General features: G+C 32.2%; 2 protein-coding genes across 2 annotated transcripts in view; one reads left to right on the top strand and one right to left on the bottom strand.

Moving 5' to 3' along the window:
- The window catches only part of LOC145296902 (elongation factor G, mitochondrial-like), a 98,049-nt gene extending 87,811 nt beyond the window's left edge, over nucleotides 1-10,238 (bottom strand). The window contains exon 1 of the mRNA XM_080143064.1: nucleotides 10,148-10,238. Within this exon, the coding sequence (XP_079999190.1) occupies nucleotides 10,148-10,223 (76 nt within the window). The 5' untranslated portion in view covers nucleotides 10,224-10,238. The remainder of the gene's footprint in view (nucleotides 1-10,147) is intronic.
- Nucleotides 1-20,002, top strand: part of LOC145296903 (lanC-like protein 3) — a 36,970-nt gene that overhangs the window by 3,670 nt on the left and 13,298 nt on the right. The gene's annotated exons all lie outside the window — the stretch shown is intronic.

Genomic DNA, 20,002 nt, shown 5'->3' with positions numbered 1-20,002 from the left:
CTGAAATTCGTAGACGGGTACAAATATCTCAATTATACCATCCTGCTCCTGTGGCTGGAACACTTCCAAGTAGTCCTGATACATATTATTTTTTATCAGGTCCTTAGTCACCCGGTCCAAGATACGTAAAGAGACAGCATGATTAGACGGGACTCTGACTAACTTGTCAACATGCCAGGGAAGTTCCACATAGTATGTGCCATCTTTGAACTCTATGGCATTTTGAAAGCGCCTTATCTGCTCTTGATCATAGTCAGAGAAGGTATTTTCATCATGTATTGCCAAAGATTCCAGGTTGAACGTCTGTTCCAACCCCCTCTGTACTTCACTATCCAGGAAGAACTCAGCCAAGGGATCTAGACATGTGGGTTGGCTCTCAAGAACAAAACACAGGTGGGAGGAATGCACTTGTGGAGTCTGCATCATTACTGAGATAAACGAGAGGTGTTCTACCTCATAGGGAGTTTGATCCTCAGAAGAAGGATTCCACAGTTCCAAATGGAACAACACCTGCTGGTGTGGAGAAGGCCCATCCCTTCAGACAAGGAACAAGTTGAAAGGGCCCCAATGGATGTAGGAGGTCCAAACCGATAATACCTTTGATTGGTATGAAGTCCGAGCCAGTTTCAAATTTCCCGACCAAACAAAAAGGAACATTTAACATTTCGGAAGTCATCTAACAAGAGTTCCAAATTTGTTAGTCGGACAAACAAGTCGATCATCTCGGTTACCAAAACGAGATGTCACAGGATTTCCACAACCCAAATTGATGTCCAGAGCAACTTCTTTGAAACTTCTATCACATTCGCCAAACAAGGTGGATAACCTAATCTGGCAATCCATTTCAATTGTCTCTATTGAGCCCAAGCCATGCAGTACATCAGCAGACAGATATGACCTCCCACTGCCTGTGTCCAGGAGGCAATTGATTGCAGTAGACTTCCTTCCCCTGCTGAAGGTCACAAACAAAATGGGGAGGTAAGCTTCCAGAATATCCAGACCACGTCTGGGGGCTAGTGTCTATATGGAATGATGAGGTAGTCTTGGGTCTCCGTGCCACTCTCTGAGAAGAACTCCTTCCACTATCAAATGAAGTACTGGCAGAGGTGCCGACCTTGACCTGTAGTCGTTTAATTGCCTCCCCAGTGAGCTCCAATATGGAAGACAAGGATGGTATGCGGATCCCCGTCAGCCCAATCATTTCCCCTTTAGCTCCTTAGGAAACTTCAAAAACAGAATCTTGGCCATTAAACGAGCTCCACCTGAAGTATTCACAGAAAAGTCACAAGAATAAGCGTTTCCTAGCTCCTCCAAGAGGGAAGCAGTCTTGGAAATAAACTCTCCAAAATCCGAGTAGAAGATCTCCTTCCTTGGTATATAATCAAGTATGTCTTGGAATATTTGATCGATGATCTCATCGATATTTAAATATCCCTTTTTCAGTAAAGCAAGGGCACGTTGATAATTTGCACCTGTGCAGCTCAGATGGTTGATTAGTCTCAAGGCTCTGTCCGTAAGGGAGCATTTTAAGAAATTTAAACGTTCAGCGTCGTTAGCCATACCAACCACACAGTTTTCAAATCTTGACAAAAATTCTGGAAACTCGTGTGATCGGTAGCCATCTCAGAACCACTGAATGTGGTTCTGGTGATCTGTATCTGTAGAGGTTTAACTACAAAGGACGCTGAACTTCTTCCTGATGTCGAATGAGGAGTTGTATCCATGAAAGAACTGGCAGTAGGTTCAGCTAAGGAATCATCCAATTCACCCAACTCTATATGATATTCCATGAGTTGTGATGCCCAACTAACTTCTGTTTCCAGTACATCCATCTCTGGAACTTGAGCTAATTCCAGCTTAGTGATGTATACTTCCATTTCGTGAACATACTCCAAAATATCCTTGCCGAAGATGACATAAGCGTGCGGGGTCACTCTATCTCCATGACACAGCTTAAACTGTTCATCAACCTTTATCTTCAGTACAGTCATCCGTTGAAGGATCCGTTCCCTGGAAACTTCCATGCTGAATAACGAGTTGATCAATTATGTCACAGGTCAGCGAAAAAGGATAACTCTTTAAAAATTCTTTTTTGCAATTTGATAAAAAAAAAAAAGTGGGGTTGAAGGGCGAGGCTTAAAAGTGCAGGCAGCAACTGGGGTTGCAAAAAAGAAATCCTCCTTAAGCGACCCACCCAACGGGGTCTGGTAAGAGAACTATCCAAAATTCCGGAGTAGAAGACGAACGGTCTGGTCTCTATGATAACACAGTACAGACTGAGAACAGATAGTGAGTGACCAACCCTAATATATATAGTTTGTAATCACCTCCCCCCCTTCTTACTCAATCCTGACTATAAATATCAGAAATAGACAGACATTCAAGTTGGTCACAATATCCTCTGTCACTGAGCCTGCCAGATGTAAGTAACATTCATCCAACTCTTTTTTTTTTTTTCCACAATAATCAGAAGGGAGTTTTTGGCACTTCTGCATGACAGTGCCATGAGGCGACTGAGACGAGTTATCAACCCGTTCTTTGACTGAGAAATGCCCTCTACCGTTCGTTTTGTGAACCTCAAATATAAACAAGTGTTTCCGAGCTTGCAAAAATATATAACGAAATAACACAAAAATATAGGAAAAGCGAAACAAAAAATATAATTTTAATGTTTTAATATTCTTTTAATTTGATTTATAAGTGAAAATAAAATAATAAAACATGAAACATTTATAAATTGTTTTTAGAATTGTTTTTTTTTGCCCTGTATGATTGTATAAAATGTAGCAACATTTTTTTTACAATAAGATTATATAAAAAAATATATCAAAATATAATTTAAAAAACATGAAACATTTATAGAGGTTGAAGAATATTTTTTTTTCACAGTAAGATTGTTTTTTTTGTTTTGTTTTGTTTTTTTTACCCCAAACAAGGCAAATTGCCACTTTGGTGTAGGACGCTACTATCAGGGGCAACAACTACTGGGGTACTATGTAGGGATTTGGGCAGCAAGGTGTTGGTTCACGTTACACTTGAACTTCTGCACGTCAGTACTGTTGGGGAAGCAGGGACCTGGAATGGAATTCCAGAATCTAGCGGTTCTGGGGAAGAAACTATTGGAGTAAAAAGATCTTTTACATCTAGGGATCTCTACAGTGTGGGGGTGGGATTTAGCAGCCTGTCGGGTTTGTCGAGGGTGCTCACGTCGTGGGGGCACAAGTGATTGCAGTTCGTCAGAGCATTCACCACTAAAATACTTGTAGAAAAGGCAGAGGGATGCAACATTTCGTCGATGGGACAGAGGCTTAAGCTTAGATGCCAGTTCAGGGCCTATCAGGTTTGCGACTCTCTTTTGAACCTTGTCAAGGAGCGAGAGACTAGTAGCAGATGCACCAGCCCAGATGTGGCAGCAATACTCCATACATGGGCGAATGGTGGCCTTATAGAGGTACAGGATACTTTCGGGTGTTAGTAGTTTTCTAGCACGGTAGAGAGAGCTCACCTTTCTTGCAGCGGCCCTGGCAATGCCTTCAATGTAATTGTTCCAACTCATGTTTCCTGTGAACGTTAGGCCAAGGAGTTTGAAAGATGGACTCTCAGATAAAGAGTCGTTGGCCATTGCTATGGGTGGTAGAGAGGGTTTCTTGTAATTATTGAATGAAACTAGTTTAGTCTTGGCAGCATTGAACGCGACCAACCACTTTTGTCCCCATTCCACTCCAGATTGGAGATCTTCCTCTAGTGTTTCTGCCATTTCTTTAGAAATGTGTTCATTCGTCTTCCTGTCGTGCCTGCCATAGAGTGTAATGTCATCAGCATATATACCCATCTCAGAGGCAATTTTGTCAGGGAGGTCATTTATGAATATCAGGAACAATAGAGGTCCAAGGATAGAACCCTGGGGCACCCCCGCATTTATATCATATTGTTTAGATGTACGACCGTCGAGGACAACCTGGATTTTTCTCTTATCTAAGAAGGATTTAATTATGTTAAGTATTCTACCAGTGATACCGTATGATCTGATTTTCCTGAGGAGACCCTCATGCCATACCCTGTCAAAAGCCTTAGATATATCTAGAGTATCAAAATATAATTTTTGGTTTGTCAATAGAACAAAATTTGAATTTAGAAATTTTTATTTATTTAGAAAAATTTATAGAAATTTTTAATTTTTTTTTTTTTTTTTTCAATGAGTGATACGATTTATCGACCCCTGTTCGACTGACACACACTGTCTATTGGCCATTCTTGAAACTAAAACACACATTTGCCACATGGCACTGTCATGCAGAAGTGCCAACTTTTCCAGGGCATCCATTGTAAACAACGGTTAGCAGAAACCGAAAGTAACGAACAAAAAAAACATACGTAGCTTGGGGATAATCTTGTTTATAGGGTTGAGATAAGGCTTAATTTGGAGACCTCGTTATAAAATCTAGATTGTACAGGAAATAAAAATATCTGTACTTATGCAGAATCGGATCACGCCTTTTTTTTTTCTTTTTCTTTTTTTTTTTTTGATAGGATTTTTATGGTATCTTCTGTTGATTAAATTGTATGGTGAAAGTACAGAATATTTAAAAAAATAAAATATAAAAACTCACTGCACTTCTACAGAATTGGGACGCGATTTTGTAGTCGATAAATGTAGTTTTCAGATAAAAAGCAATGGTTTCAACTGATTTTCTTTTTCAATTCTAATAAGTTTCAAAGGTAACTTCCAAAGGTACTAGTGCACTTATTGATCCGTGCTGAAATAATGTTATTTTCAAAAGCCATTCTTAATATGGGGAGGTGAGGGGGTTTTGTACCTATTCTGTACTTTAACCTTACAATTGAATAAAAAACATATCATAAAACTTTAATTAAACTTGGAAATATGAATTAAAAAATAGCGCAGATCAGTAAGTGCATTAGCACCCTTCCAAATTATGCAGTCGATATTACCTGAATATTATTTAAACAAAACAATTTAATCGTGTTAGCAGGTGAAAATTTGCGCCATCTTGTTTAAATCAAAATGGAAAATTACCTCCCTTTTAACTCATGTGTTTTACGATCGTTTTTATCAAATTCTATTTTTATTTTCTTTAATAATTTTCTACCTCATCGATTTTCGTAATTTTTGGATATAATCGTCTTAAAAATACGAGGAATGCGTAGATACCATTGTTTTCATGTGAAATTCAGTTTTATGATTTCCAAAATTTCTTTATAGTGTAGAAGTTCCAAACTCCCTCCCCATGTTAAGAATGGGGGGTTAACGTAGCAAAATGGGGGTCCGAAAATCCAGTCTCGTTCTGAGTTTTCTGGGCTTGACCTTTACTCCTGATCTGAAATGGAACACATACACTTGTGCCCGATATTATTCATACCCCCTCTTGAAAATTGAGTTTATTAGGTGTAACTTTGTAAGAATTTATTGTTTACGTCCATATTGATACATATTCTTAATAAACCTCTTCTGATCATTTTCGTCATTTTAAAATCTCGGGATACTTGTAATAAAAGAAATATACAGCTATTTATAAAATCTGCAATGTTCAAAAATAATCATACCCCCTTATTTTTTCAGTATTAATCGAGTTTCTGACTGTTTGTTTCCTGTTTGATTCTTATTTTGAATGCTTTTATACAACCTTTGATTAATTTCATTTCGTTTTTTTGCATTTTTCAGAAATTAAAATGATATCAACTGAAAACCAAAAAAAGAATAAAAATTATTAGAATGGGGAAGGAAAAAGAGCTTAGTAATGATCTTAGGACTAAAATTGTGAATTCACATAAGGATGGTTTAGGTTACAAGTCAATTTCCAAGAAATTTGAGGTCCCTACAGCAACAGTACAGAGCATCATCAAAAAATTCCAGAGCCACCACACAACAAACAACTTGATTGGTAGAGGAAGGAAAAGGAAACTGTCTGCTAGAGCCACCAGGAATATTGTAAGAAGTGTTAATGCAAATCCAACCACCACTACTAAGGACATTTTAGAAAATCTGGAGTCTTCTGGCATAAAAATATCAAGGCAAACATTGCAAAGGACTCTGCATGAAAATGGTCTGAAAGGAAGAAGACCAAGAAGGACTCCATTGCACACCGGAAAACACCTTGCAGCACGTCTAAAGTTTGCTAGGACCCATGTGAATTCTCCAGAGTCCGTTTTCTCAAGTATTTTGTGGACTGACGAAACAAAAATTGAATTGTTTGGCCATATGGATGCTTCTTACGTTTGGAGGAAGAAAGGAGAAGCTTACAACCCAAAGAACACCATACCCACGGTGAAACATGGTGGTGGTAGCCTAATGTTTTGGGGCTCCTTTTCGGCTAGTGGTCCAGGTAGTTTGGTCAAGATAGATGGAACCATGAAGAAGGAGCAATATTTGGAGATACTCCAGAAAAACATTAGACAGGATGCGGAGAAGCTCCATTTAGGACCAAACTGGGTCCTTCAACAGGATAATGATTCAAAACATACTGCCAAAATAGTCAAGAAATGGTTTGAGGATAATCACATTAATGTTTTGGAATGGCCTAGCCAGAGTCCTGACCTGAACCCTATCGAAAACCTCTTGCACATATTGAAAACTGAGGTTAAAAAGCGGAAACCTAGAAATTTGAGGGATTAAGAGAACTACTGCATTGAAGAATGGTCAAAAATCAGTGTTGATGCTTGTAAAAACCTTGTTGATAAATATCCAAAACGGTTACAGGCAGTTATTAAGAATAAAGGGCATGCTATTGACTATTAGTAAGAGAGGTATGAATAATTTTGAACTAGTGCCATTATTGTTTTTCTTTGTATAATGCTTCAAACTTGCATAATTTATTTATTTGTTGAGTTTAAATTAAATGCTTATGCTTGATTTATTGTTTGAAATCCCTTTAATATTGTCTATCTTCTGGTTTGAGCAATATTCTTATAGAAATCTCAAAGATCCGAGGGGTATGAATAATATCGGGCACAAGTGTACATCAAATCTGTTGCCAAGGCCACTGGAAAAATGGTGGGATTCTTCTATCGGGGTCGCTGACAACGAATATGATATTCAAACCCGTCGCAAATTTACCGTTTGCATGGTATTAACCCCTGAACTCTCGCACTATTTTGTGCCAACTCACCGCCATCGTTTATGCTATTCTTACATGATGCGTTCGCGCATGGATGCGCGTAGTAAGGTGACTTGTCACATCGCGGAATAATTTTTTAGCAGACATTTGAAATAACAAAGTTTTCAAAAACATCAAAATGTTCACTTTTCTGTTTTGCATAGTTTTTAATGCTTTTTTAATTGATCTAAAAAGTTAAGTTTTTACGAGCGATTTACAAAAGCATTTTTATTTTTTGTTTTTTTTAGGGGGGGGGGTTATTCAATGTACAACATTTAACAGGTGCTTCTGCAGTTTAATTTACCGTTTTTCCCATAAATAACGCGCCGGCATACACCGAGCAGAACTGTTTAATTTTTCACAAAAATTCTATTTACATTGGAGGGAGGGGGGGGGGGTGTCGCGCGTGACACCACCCGTCCCCCCTGCCCCTGCATTATTACAAAGAAAAAATTTCAATATAAGAGCTTAATATTTATTTAAAACTGTAGGTCAGAAAAACATTGATAACGTCGGTTTCAAGCCTAACATAAGGAGGACCAGTTAATGGTAAATAATATTAGGCTCTCGTCAGCCATATTGTTTTCTGTTTATCTTATCAAACCAGGTCCGCACACATTATCTATAATGATGTCCATTTTTATTTAATTATTGCTTGTCCGTCCCTCTTTCTATATATTTTAATATCAATTTTTCAATTTTTTTATTGAATATATTTTTTAGTAAATATATGTTTAAATTTATTTTGTCCTATTCTGTTCCTAACTGACATGGCTTCCGGTCATATATATATATATATATATATATATATATATATATATATATATATTGTATTGGTAGTAATTATTTGTTTGTTTAAAACAAAATATATAAGTGTGTCACCCAAAAGAGTGCTCAATGTTTAGACAGAGCCAAAATAAGTGAATTTAGTTTACAAACAAATGGCTACACAAGTCCTTTGCCTGACGAAGCGATTCCCTTACTGGGTTTTCGCTGAAACATGTATGCTTATGTGTAGCCATTTGTTTGTAAACTAAATTCACTTATATATATATATAATATATATATATATGTGTGTGTCTGTGTACATTTCCCTACACAATAACTCTGTCAATTTTAAGCCTACAGATTTGAAATTTGATATACAGGGTACTGAGATTTGGGAAAATCGATGTGATTGGTTTTCGGACAGAAATTTGGCGATTAAGGGGTCAAAGTTCAACGATTTGACCTTTGAGAACTCTACCAAACTCCTCCTACAATTTTGGGTCTAAACACGTGAAATTTTAAATATAGATTCCTTGGACATGGATCTAACTTAATAACTTGATTTGAGCCCTAAACAATAAATTTTAAGGGGCCATAATAGGGGTCAAAGTTAAAAAAATTGACCTTTTTTTTTCTTTTTTTTTTTTTTGCTCAGCATACACCTCAAAACACCTGGGCAACGCCGGGCACCCATGCTAGTATATATATACCCCCTTATTTAAATATATATATATATATATATATATATATATATATATTATATAATGTAATGCTATCACTTACAGTTAGTGCATAATAACTAAAAAATAAGCCATAAGTCTCACAATATTAGAAATAACCCTGAATTCATATGCCTTTAATGCACATAAAAAAACTAAAGATGATGAGTGAAAATGGATTTAAAATTTGAATTCAGCATCCCTAAATTTGGTAAAAACGGGTATTTTTGTGCTTGCCTCAATTTCTTTGTAAACCAGTGTAATCAGATTTTCTGAATATAATGAAAAAATAAAAGCATTAGTTTTGTAAATTGCAAATAAATATTATCTGCATTGTGTAATTTCTGGTGAATCTTGTAGATTTGCTGATAATATTTCTAGTATGAATGTGCATCCGTTTACGTTCGCTGCACAGATCATGATCATCTACTTATTGTCTTTGGCTGAAATTGGTGCTCGATTTCAACACCGGTTGCAGTATCAATCATGTCTTAGTCAATGTTTCAACAGAAGGATTCTCCCACCTGACAAAATCATAACTTCAGGTTTACTTTCGGCATCTGTGTAACTCTCGCTTCTCTTATTTTCTTAAGTCCTCACATTCCAAGAAGGATGTTTCTGACAAAGTGGGAAGAATTACTGTTTTCTGGATCAGAATTTATTCCATCTAACACTTATGGCAAGTTTTTGACCTAGAAGTATTTTTTAATTTTTTTTTTTCTTAGTTTCTTACATCAAGCGGTTTCATATCTTGTCTGGAGTGATGTTCATTAAAATAGGTTTAAACTGGCAATAATACTTTGAGAAGTTATAAAGCTCATTTTCTTCTGATGAATGACAGATCTGCAAATTAAGATAGACACCTTTTAAATCGTCAACTTAAGGCCCATTTGTCTCTGAAATCCCCCCAAAAAAACAACTCCCTTTCAACTCCCTATTTTGCTGGAATATATATATATATATATATATATATATATATATATATATATATTTACAGTAAACTACATGGCTAGTCCACTTAAAAAAGCTAATCTGCTTTATTACATGAACATAAAACTTGCTGACCAAGTTTTGTTTTTATCTGGAGTGGACATTACTTTTGTAAAGTTTCAAGTGGCACACAATCACAACATTGAACCTTGTATCCAAGAAGTCATTACTATTTCAAAGACATCAGCTCATTTCTTGTCTGTCCTTTCCTCTTGGCTAAACATTTTTCACTTGCAGGCCTGCCATCTCATCCCATATTGCACATATTTACATTGGAATGCAGAAGACTTTCAGAGATAAAAGAAGCTATCCATTTCAACCCTTGAGTATCAACACACTATGATGAAAGAGACATACTAAGTCTTACTGAACTTAAATTTGATCCAATTTAAAACATTTATTTTTTGAGGTTACAATTATCTCCACTGACTGACAGATTTACAATCGAAACTTCAAGCTAAACCAAATCAAAACCCAAGTCCAACCAAAACCTAGTTTTTCAGTCTAGAGTCCAAAGACCCATCTGTTTGTGAGACGCACAGAAACTCTACTCACCTCTCTTTGCTAAACTAGATATAACTTGAACCACACCAGAGAAATCACTTGAGATTATCCCAATGGTGCATAGCATGACCAAACCAACAAAGTATCCTCTTTTAAAAGAGATTGGTTAAAGTGAGTGATTCTGCATCATGTCCAGGTTTGTGTATTGGAGACAAAAATTTCTGCGACAAAAACTTTAAAACTAATTTTGCAATGTACTTTTATTGATATTTTCCTACGCTGCTTTATGAGCAAGTTCAAGAAAATTGCGTTTGCTTCCTTTTCATGATTGTTTTTAATAGCATTAATTTATAACATAAGTAAATCAGAAATGTTGTGTGAATTTTTTACTTTAAAATTTTATATAATACATTGAAATAAACTTTTATTTATTTTTTTACTTAAGTGTCAAATTAATTTTATTTGCTCTATTAACATCTTTTTATCCCTTTTCAGTCAATAAATATTCTAGATTTCTATTTCTGCCGACTTTATTTTTAGGTCAAACAAATAAAAGTTGTGTATGAGAGTGAAAGGTAAATAAAACAAAATAGCGACGGCAAAATCACTAAATTACAGCGCAAGTTGATTGTAAAAAATAAAATCTGTGTATGCATTAAAAATATACATATATTTTTTTTTTTTTACACCCGGCGTTGCCTGGGTGTTTGGAGGTGTATGTTGAGCAAAAAAAAAAAAGAAAAAAAAAAGCGGTCAATTTTTTAACTTTGACCCCTTAACATTTATTGTTATGGGCTCACATCAAGTTATTAAGTTAGATCCATGTCCAAGGAACCTATAAAATTTCAAGTCGTTAGACCCAAAATTGTCGGAGGAGTTTGGTAGAGTTCTCAAAGGTCAAAGCGTTGAACTTTGACCCCTTAACAGCCAAATTTCTGGCCAAAAACCAATCACATAGATTTTCCCAAATCTCAGTACCCTGTATATCAAATTTCGAGTCTATAGACTTAAAATGAACAGTTATTGCGTAGGAAAATGTACACACACATACACAGACATGTTCACTTTTATAGATGTATAGATAGATAGATTAAACAAAAATACATACGTATACATAAATATATATGGAAACAATTCTGTGTTTCCTGTAAACTTTTTATGCAAATATTATGCAAGTATAAATCATGTAGAATATCTGCATGAATATAATTACACGTAATAGTTAACTAAAGATGATCATCCCATAAGAAAACCGAAAAAAAAAAAACTAATAGGGAATTAATTAAAATGAATGTTTAAAAGAATATGCAAATTAGCTAGATCTTTTGCTAGTGAATGCAATTCCACAAGCCATATATAAGAAAATTGTATTTTCTTTTTAAATAAATAGAAAAGAGGGTTTTTAATATGAATATCAATACACACAAAAGAAAAACGAATTTATAGGAGTATATATATATATATATATATATATATATATATATATATACTTGTTTATTGTTATATAAACATGCTCACATCCCGCTGCTACAAACAGCCACTTGTTTCAATCAAACAACAGATATCATCAGGCAGCGACTTGACTATTCAAAAGTTCAATGAATAATGGATTTTTATTTTAGGTAGGAACTCTTTAGAAGTTGGAGTTAAAAAACTTAAAACACAGGACTTTAATTAAATAAAAAAGTAAAAAGGGAGAGGCAATTTAAATAAAGTTAAAAGATTACAATGGGGAGAGAGTGATTGAAAAGAAAAGAGGAATAGAGACAGAAATAGAGAAAGAAAATATAGAGAAAACAAAATAGAGAGAAAAAGAAGAAAGAAAATATACATATACATATATACATATACACATACACACACATATACACACATATATACATATACACATACATACATATATATATATATATATATATATACATACATACATATATACATACTTTATTCCTATATATATATATACATACATATATACATACATACTTCATTTCTCCCCTCCCCCCCCACATCATACATATATATATATATATATATATATATATATATATATATATATACACACACACATGATACGGAGAAGAAAAGAAAAAAGAAACAAAGGGTTATAATAAAGAGAATAAGAACTAGAAGGAAAAGGAAAGAATAATGAGATCTAGTTAAATAGAGAAAGAGAGAAAGTAAGAATTTGACAGTATATAGAAAAAGAAAAAGAAAAAATCTGCGTGTCAACCAATTTATGAACAATTATACAATTCAGTAATGAAGCATATTATTACAAATACAAACAGAAGATACAATCCAAGCGTCATAAATGAACGTGTCAAAAAAGGCAGTGAATGTATTCGGCTAGCATATTTATCCTCTTACATACGTCCACGAGTAAAATCAACGCAATTCAAACATACGTCTACCATTAATTAGGCCCTTTATGCTAAATGATATAAGTTTAAAGTTTTCGCGTTTTTATTAGATAAATATATGAATAAAAGAAAAAAATAATGATAAAACAATATTAAAATTATTATTAATAACAATAAACATAATAGTAATGATAATAATAATAATAATAATAATAATAATAATAATAATAATAATAATAATAAAAACAGAATAAAATTAATATTTATTATCTTTTTAATATAACATATTTAGCCATAAGAGGGGATTAAATAAATTAAATAGGTCCAATAACTATAAATAAAAAACTACTAATATTTATGTATACAAAAAGAATGTAATACAAATATATATATATATATAGATATATAACCACACACATACATATATATACCCAAATATACACACACATACACACACACATATATATATACATATATATATATATATACATATACATGCACATAATTAAAAGTGTAACTATACTATTAAGTTGGAAGTTTAAGCTATTTAAGTATAGATATAAAGTCATATTAAATCACAAAATAATACATTCAATACCAGATTACTAATAACACAGATACAAGTACACTTACCTATAAATATATTCAGGCAAAAGAAGTAATTAAATCAACGAAATACTCAAAAATAGCGACGCACAGGTAGATAGTACCCTAATTAAAAATAATAAGATACATATGTATATACTCACAGAGAACCAACCGACATACTAATAAGCATATATATATATATATATATATATAATCTTATGTATACACATACATACAAAAAATACACAAATATATGCACACAATCATATACTAATACACAACAACGCACACACACATATATATACTCACACATAAATATGTATAATTTACATAAATTATATATATAGAAATACATAAGAATACAAATAATTTGGCAAGGGTACAGATAGATGCATACACACATAGAAACATACAAATGGATTGAATAAACATGGGAGGGTATATCAAATAATATAGAAATATATAGATCTAAGTACACACGGTCATAAAATAAATACATAGACACATACATATACACATAGACACACATGTATATAAGATAGGAGAAGTAAAGAATGAAATCAGGAGAGGAGAAAGTATATTAATAGAATATTAATAAATTATAGAAATCAGTGACAATTTTTAATTTATTTAAATTTTATATCTAAACTAAATTACTTAAAAGATGGGTTTTATAATGTTTGCAATTAATTGAATTTTCGTGCTTCTTATTTAATAATTTATCTCTTTCTCTAAAAGTAAGTATAAATAATTTCTCATAAAGACATAGGTAGCAAGGCGAGTTTAAAGATGAACAAATGACGCTTGGATTGTATCTTCTGTTTGTATTTGTAATAATATGCTTCATTACTGAATTGTATAATTGTTCATAAATTGGTTGACACGCAGATTTTTTCTTTTTCTTTTTCTATATACTGTCAAATTCTTACTTTCTCTCTTTCTCTATTTAACTAGATCTCATTATTCTTTCCTTTTCCTTCTAGTTCTTATTCTCTTTATTATAACCCTTTGTTTCTTTTTTCTTTTCTTCTCCGTATCATGTGTGTGTGTATATATATATATATATATATATATATATGTATGATGTGGGGGGGGGAGGGGAGAAATGAAGTATGTATGTATATATGTATGTATATATATATATAGGAATAAAGTATGTATATATGTATGTATGTATATATATATATATATATATATGTATGTATGTGTATATGTATTTGTGTGTATATGTGTGTGTATGTGTATATGTATATATGTATATGTATATTTTCTCTCTTCTTTTTCTCTCTATTTTGTTTTCTCTATATTTTCTTTCTCTATTTCTGTCTCTATTCCTCTTTTCTTTTCAATCACTCTCTCCCCATTGTAATCTTTTAACTTTATTTAAATTGCCTCTCCCTTTTTACTTTTTTATTTAATTAAAGTCCTGTGTTTTAAGTTTTTTAACTCCAACTTCTAAAGAGTTCCTACCTAAAATAAAAATCCATTATTCATTGAACTTTTGAATAGTCAAGTCGCTGCCTGATGATATCTGTTGTTTGATTGAAACAAGTGGCTGTTTGTAGCAGCGGGATGTGAGCATGTTTATATAACAATAAACAAGTATTATCAGCTCTTTTTATTGAGCACTATCTAACAACCTCGTTGAATTCATTAGTCCATTACTTTTGAATATAAAAAAAACCCCGAGTATATATATATATATATATTTTATAATATATATATATATATATATGGCGATTAAGCTACACTGAATATTCCGTGTTTCATCCACTCTAGGACTCTTCTGGCTTATGCGCCTGAAGAGTCCTAGAGTGGATGAAACGCAGAATATTCAGTGTAGCTTAATCGCCATATATATTTTATAACTTACTAACTAGCTCTACCTATGTATTGAGTACTTTTGAAGTAAATACTTAAAGTTTATGCACAAATTTATACTTTTGTATATTAATTTTATGTGAGTAAATGAAGTAGTTATATATATATTTTAAATATTATTACATGGGGAATCATTTGGAGTTAAAATCTGTTGAGAAATACACATTTTGTATTGAGAAATATATACTTTAAATTTGTAATCATTAGGTAAAGAATAAAAAGTTATCTATTATAGTTGCCACATTTGGGCTTGTTGATATAAAAAGTGAAACACCATGAACCAGAAAATGAAACGAGCACTTTCTTCATTATTCTAAAAAAAAAAAAAAACAGTACTTCACAGCAATCAAATAATGGCTTGTAGAATACCTCTAACATGTCTTATTTTTTCATTTTTTTACATGGAGTTCACCACTTATCAAGGCCCAAGGGCCACTCGGGGATAAGGGTTATTGTGTGAACAATAATCAATGAGATAGTGTAGTAATAGTATTGGAGAATTGATAAAGTGTCATTACTAAGGGGGCGGTTCATCAGGAATTTGTTTGTGTTGGACTTGAAGACATCCAGGTTGAAGTCGGGAGGGAAACAGGCAAGCGGAACAGAGTTCCACAGGCGTGCAGTTCTTAGAAAGAAGCTTTGTTTGTGGAATCTACGTTTTGATTTAGGCACAGATAAAGAGTGGGGAAATTGTTGACGATGGTTTGTGGCGAAGATTTTGTGCATTTTCCTTCAAGTTTTCAATTTTGGTTCGTTTCTGTTTTGAATCATGGTGTTTCATTTTTTATTTTTTACATCAACAAGCCATAAGCCCAAATGCAGCGGCCATTTTGGATGACTTGTTATTCTTGACCTAATGTTTACATGTTTAAAGTGTGTATTTCTCAATATAAAGTGTGTATTTCTCAATACAGAATGATTGATGTTTAAGTGCATCTCATTTACCGAATATGATGGTGACAGTTGTTTCCCCAAGAAAAAGATTAAAAACAAAAACACAACAAGAAAAACAAAAACAATCAAAACAAAACAATGTGCTGCAAGAATAAATATGGCCACTCTAACACCATATCTGGAGTTCAACTGTGAGTTAGAACCAAAAGCAGCCAGATGGGCCAAATATATCAGCAGACTAAGGAATTATTTTATCGCGCATGACATAAGATTGCATAGATTGGCCATTTTTACCATTGCTTTTCTTGACAAAAGGTTGCGGATTTTGAGGAAAAACTTCCATAGATTTGGCCAAGCATGCAAAATGAGAAACGGTGTGTGAAGATGATTTTCTATGTTGTAATAGAATTTGTTCCCTGTGGACTGGTGTCTCTGATTTTTTTGTATTAGTTTCTTGTTTCTTCTTGTAATTTGTCATAGACCAATTTGGATAGACGCATTTGAATCTGATTGTGTTTACACAAATGCAAATAAACATTTAAGATCTAAATATTAAAAACAAGTGAAGCATGCATGGTCCCTCGTAGATGCTCAGTGAGCGAGGCATAAAAAAAATGACTTTCAGCATTTGCCCCCTCCCTCCCCATTTAGCCCCAAAAGTCTCCAGGGGACATCAAATCCTGGTGAAAATGAACAAACGGTGCAGTTTTAGGCCTTAGCATATGTAAATTTGAGTTCTGCACCATGCAAAAAAAGAAATGACTAAGTCCAACATTTGCCCCCCCCCCTTCCATTTAGCCTCAAGAGTCCCCAAAGCCTTAACACATTTAAATTTGAGTTCAGCACCATGCAAAACTGCTAAATTGACATACACAGAAAATTTTGGACAAATATGGTAAAATAGTCCCAAAAAATGGAGTGTTTTTTTATTAGCCCTAAAAGAGCACCAGAGGCACACCCAAGAATTATCACGAAATATAGACAAACAAAATTATATAGAAATCAGTTAGTTACAACTTTTCAGAAAGTTTTATTAAAAAAAGTTGATGTCTTGGATTTTTATAAGCACAAAAGTGTCAATTTTAGCCATTTTAACCCGAAAGACACCCCTAGGAGAGCAACCGGAGTTTTCCTGGAAAATCCGTTATTTTTTTTACTCATATCATGTTTAATGTTTGTGCAAAATTTCAAAAAAATTCCAAGCCGTAATTATTGGGAAAAGTGCGGACAGACAAAGGTGAATTTACAGGTCAACCCTCTTTTTGTCGGGGAACAAATAATAATTCCATGGTAAAACTTTTACCATTTTGAAATCTGTTAGTCATGAGTGGATGTAGTTCAGGAAATTTCTACCATTATTAACTACCAGAGTTGACTGAAGAAAGAGTCTAGCAGAAATGTATGTGTAGTGTGATGATATATGGAAGTAAAATCTGGCCAGTGAAAATTGAGGATATGTGTTGCATATGCATGGAGAGAAATGCTATGAGACTGATATGATGAATGTGTAATTTGAGACTTAAAGACAGGTTGGATCTGATGACCTCAGAGGAAGAATAAATCTGGACAGTAAAGGGAGGTGTGGGCAGAACAGGAGATTTAGTTGGGTTTATCACTTGAAAAGAACAGATGAGCGAAAGTAGATGTGGAACCGATAAGGGAGGAAATGATTAGAATAGATTTCAGAGAAAGAGGAATAAATAGAGACCTGGCTAGAGATAGGTTAGTTTGGAAATTAATTTCTAAAAGCTGTTAAACACATGCCAGCATGTAAAATAAATGTTCACACGAATAGGATGATGATGCAGGGCTTTACGTTGTGAATGAAACAGCCCCATTTGCGAGTTATTATTTTTTTCCCTGGCAACTAGAAATGATATGTTTATCTTTTGGCGATTGTGATTTTTTTCACTGACAATTTTCCAAAAGCTCATTAACGAGTAAAAACTTTTGTTTGCTTTTTTTTTTTTTTTAATAAAACGAACAAAGTCAAATTATTTAAACAAAAAAGTTTAATAGAACAGTATACTGTTTTTTTTTTTTTTTTTTTTTTTTAAACAAAGAAAAAATATATCTTAATTTGAAATGTTTATACATTCAAGTCTCAGCATAAAATTTGGTACACATTTACAATTACACTTATTCAAAATAAAAAATACAGAAAAATCTTTGATTTACATACTTGACATGAAACAAAGATGTCATATTCCAAAAATCATGTTTGTTTGGCTAGTAACATTTCTATTTGACTAGTAAAGGAAAATATTTAGTTGTCAAAGGCCAACTAAAGATAAATTTGACCGTAGAGCCCTGTGATGATAAAAGAATGGATGAGTGCTTGGTTTAGAAAATGCAAAACAGTTTAGAGTCAATTGGTAGGGAAAACCATGGAAAACGTGAGAAAAATTTGAAAGAAAGAGGGATAAATAAAGACTTGGGCAGAGATATTTTAGTTTGGAAGTCAGTCTCTAAAAGCTGTCCAACACATGTCAGCATCTAGAACAAATGTTGAATTAAATATGGTGGGGTAAATATTTGAATCTGATCAAGTGTTTTACGTTTCTTTTGTTATTTTGGGTTTTGTTTTTGGGTTGCAGGCTGTATGCAGTTAATATAAGTTAATGTGTACGTATATATTAATGATGATATTAATGTGTACGTATATATTAGTGATGATATTAATGTGTACGTATATATTAGTGATGATATTAATGTGTATGTATATAATAGTGATGATATTAATGTGTATGTATATATTAATGATGATATTAATGTGTATGTATATATTAATGACGATATTAATGTGTATGTATATATTAATGATGATATTAATGTGTATGTATATATTAGTGATGATATTAATGTGTATGTATATATTAATGATATTAATGTGTATGTACATAATGATGATATTAATGTGTATGTATATAATAATGATGATATTAATGTGTATGTATATATTAATGATGATATTAATGTGTATGTATATAATAGTGATGATATTAATGTGTATGTATATATTAATGATAATATTAATGTGTATGTATATATTAGTGATGATATTAATGTGTATGTATATATTAGTGATGATATTAATGTGTATGTATATATTAATGATGATATTAATGTGTATGTATATATTAGTGATATTAATCTGTATGTATATATTAGTGATGATAATAATGTGTATGTATATATTAGTGATATTAATGTGTATGTATATAATAGTGATGCTATTAATGTGTATGTGTATATTAGTGATGATATTGTGTATGTATATAATGATGATATTAATGTGTATGTATATATTAATGATGATATTAATGTGTATGTATATATTAATGATGATATTAATGTGTATGTATATATTAATGATTATATTAATGTGTATGTATATATTAGTGATGATATTAATGTGTATGTATACAATAGTGATGATATTAATGTGTATGTATATAATAGTGATGATATTAATGTGTATGTATATATTAGTGATGATATTAATGTGTATGTATATATTAATGATAATATTAATGTGTATGTATATATTAATGATAATATTAATGTGTATATATTAGTGATGATATTAATGTGTATGTATATATTAGTGATGATATTAATGTGTATGTATATATTAGTGATGATATTAATGTGTATGTATATATTAATGATAATATTGATGTGTATGTATATATTAATGATGATATTAATGTGTATGTATATATTAGTGATGATATTAATGTGTATGTATATATTAGTGATGATATTAATGTGTATGTATATATTAATGATGATATTAATGTGTATGTATATAATAGTTATGATATTAATGTGTATGTATATATTAATGATAATATTGATGTGTATGTATATATTAGTGATGATATTAATGTGTATGTATATATTAATGATAATATTGATGTGTATGTATATATTAGTGATGATATTAATGTGTATGTATATATTAATTATAATATTAATGTGTATGTATATATTAATCATGATATTAATGTGTATGTATATATTAGTGATGATATTAATGTGTATGTATATATTAGTGATGATATTAATGTGTATGTATATATTAGTGATGATATTAATGTGTATGTATATATTAGTGATGATATTAATGTGTATGTATATAATAGTTATGATATTAATGTGTATGTATATATTAGTG

The sequence above is a fragment of the Euprymna scolopes genome, chromosome 17 (genome assembly GCF_053919585.1).
Source record: "Euprymna scolopes isolate OS-2025 chromosome 17, ASM5391958v1, whole genome shotgun sequence".
NCBI classification, from domain to species: domain Eukaryota; kingdom Metazoa; phylum Mollusca; class Cephalopoda; order Sepiida; family Sepiolidae; genus Euprymna; species Euprymna scolopes.
The sequence above is the reverse complement of the archived record's forward strand: the minus strand, read 5'-3'. Positions and strand labels throughout refer to the sequence as shown.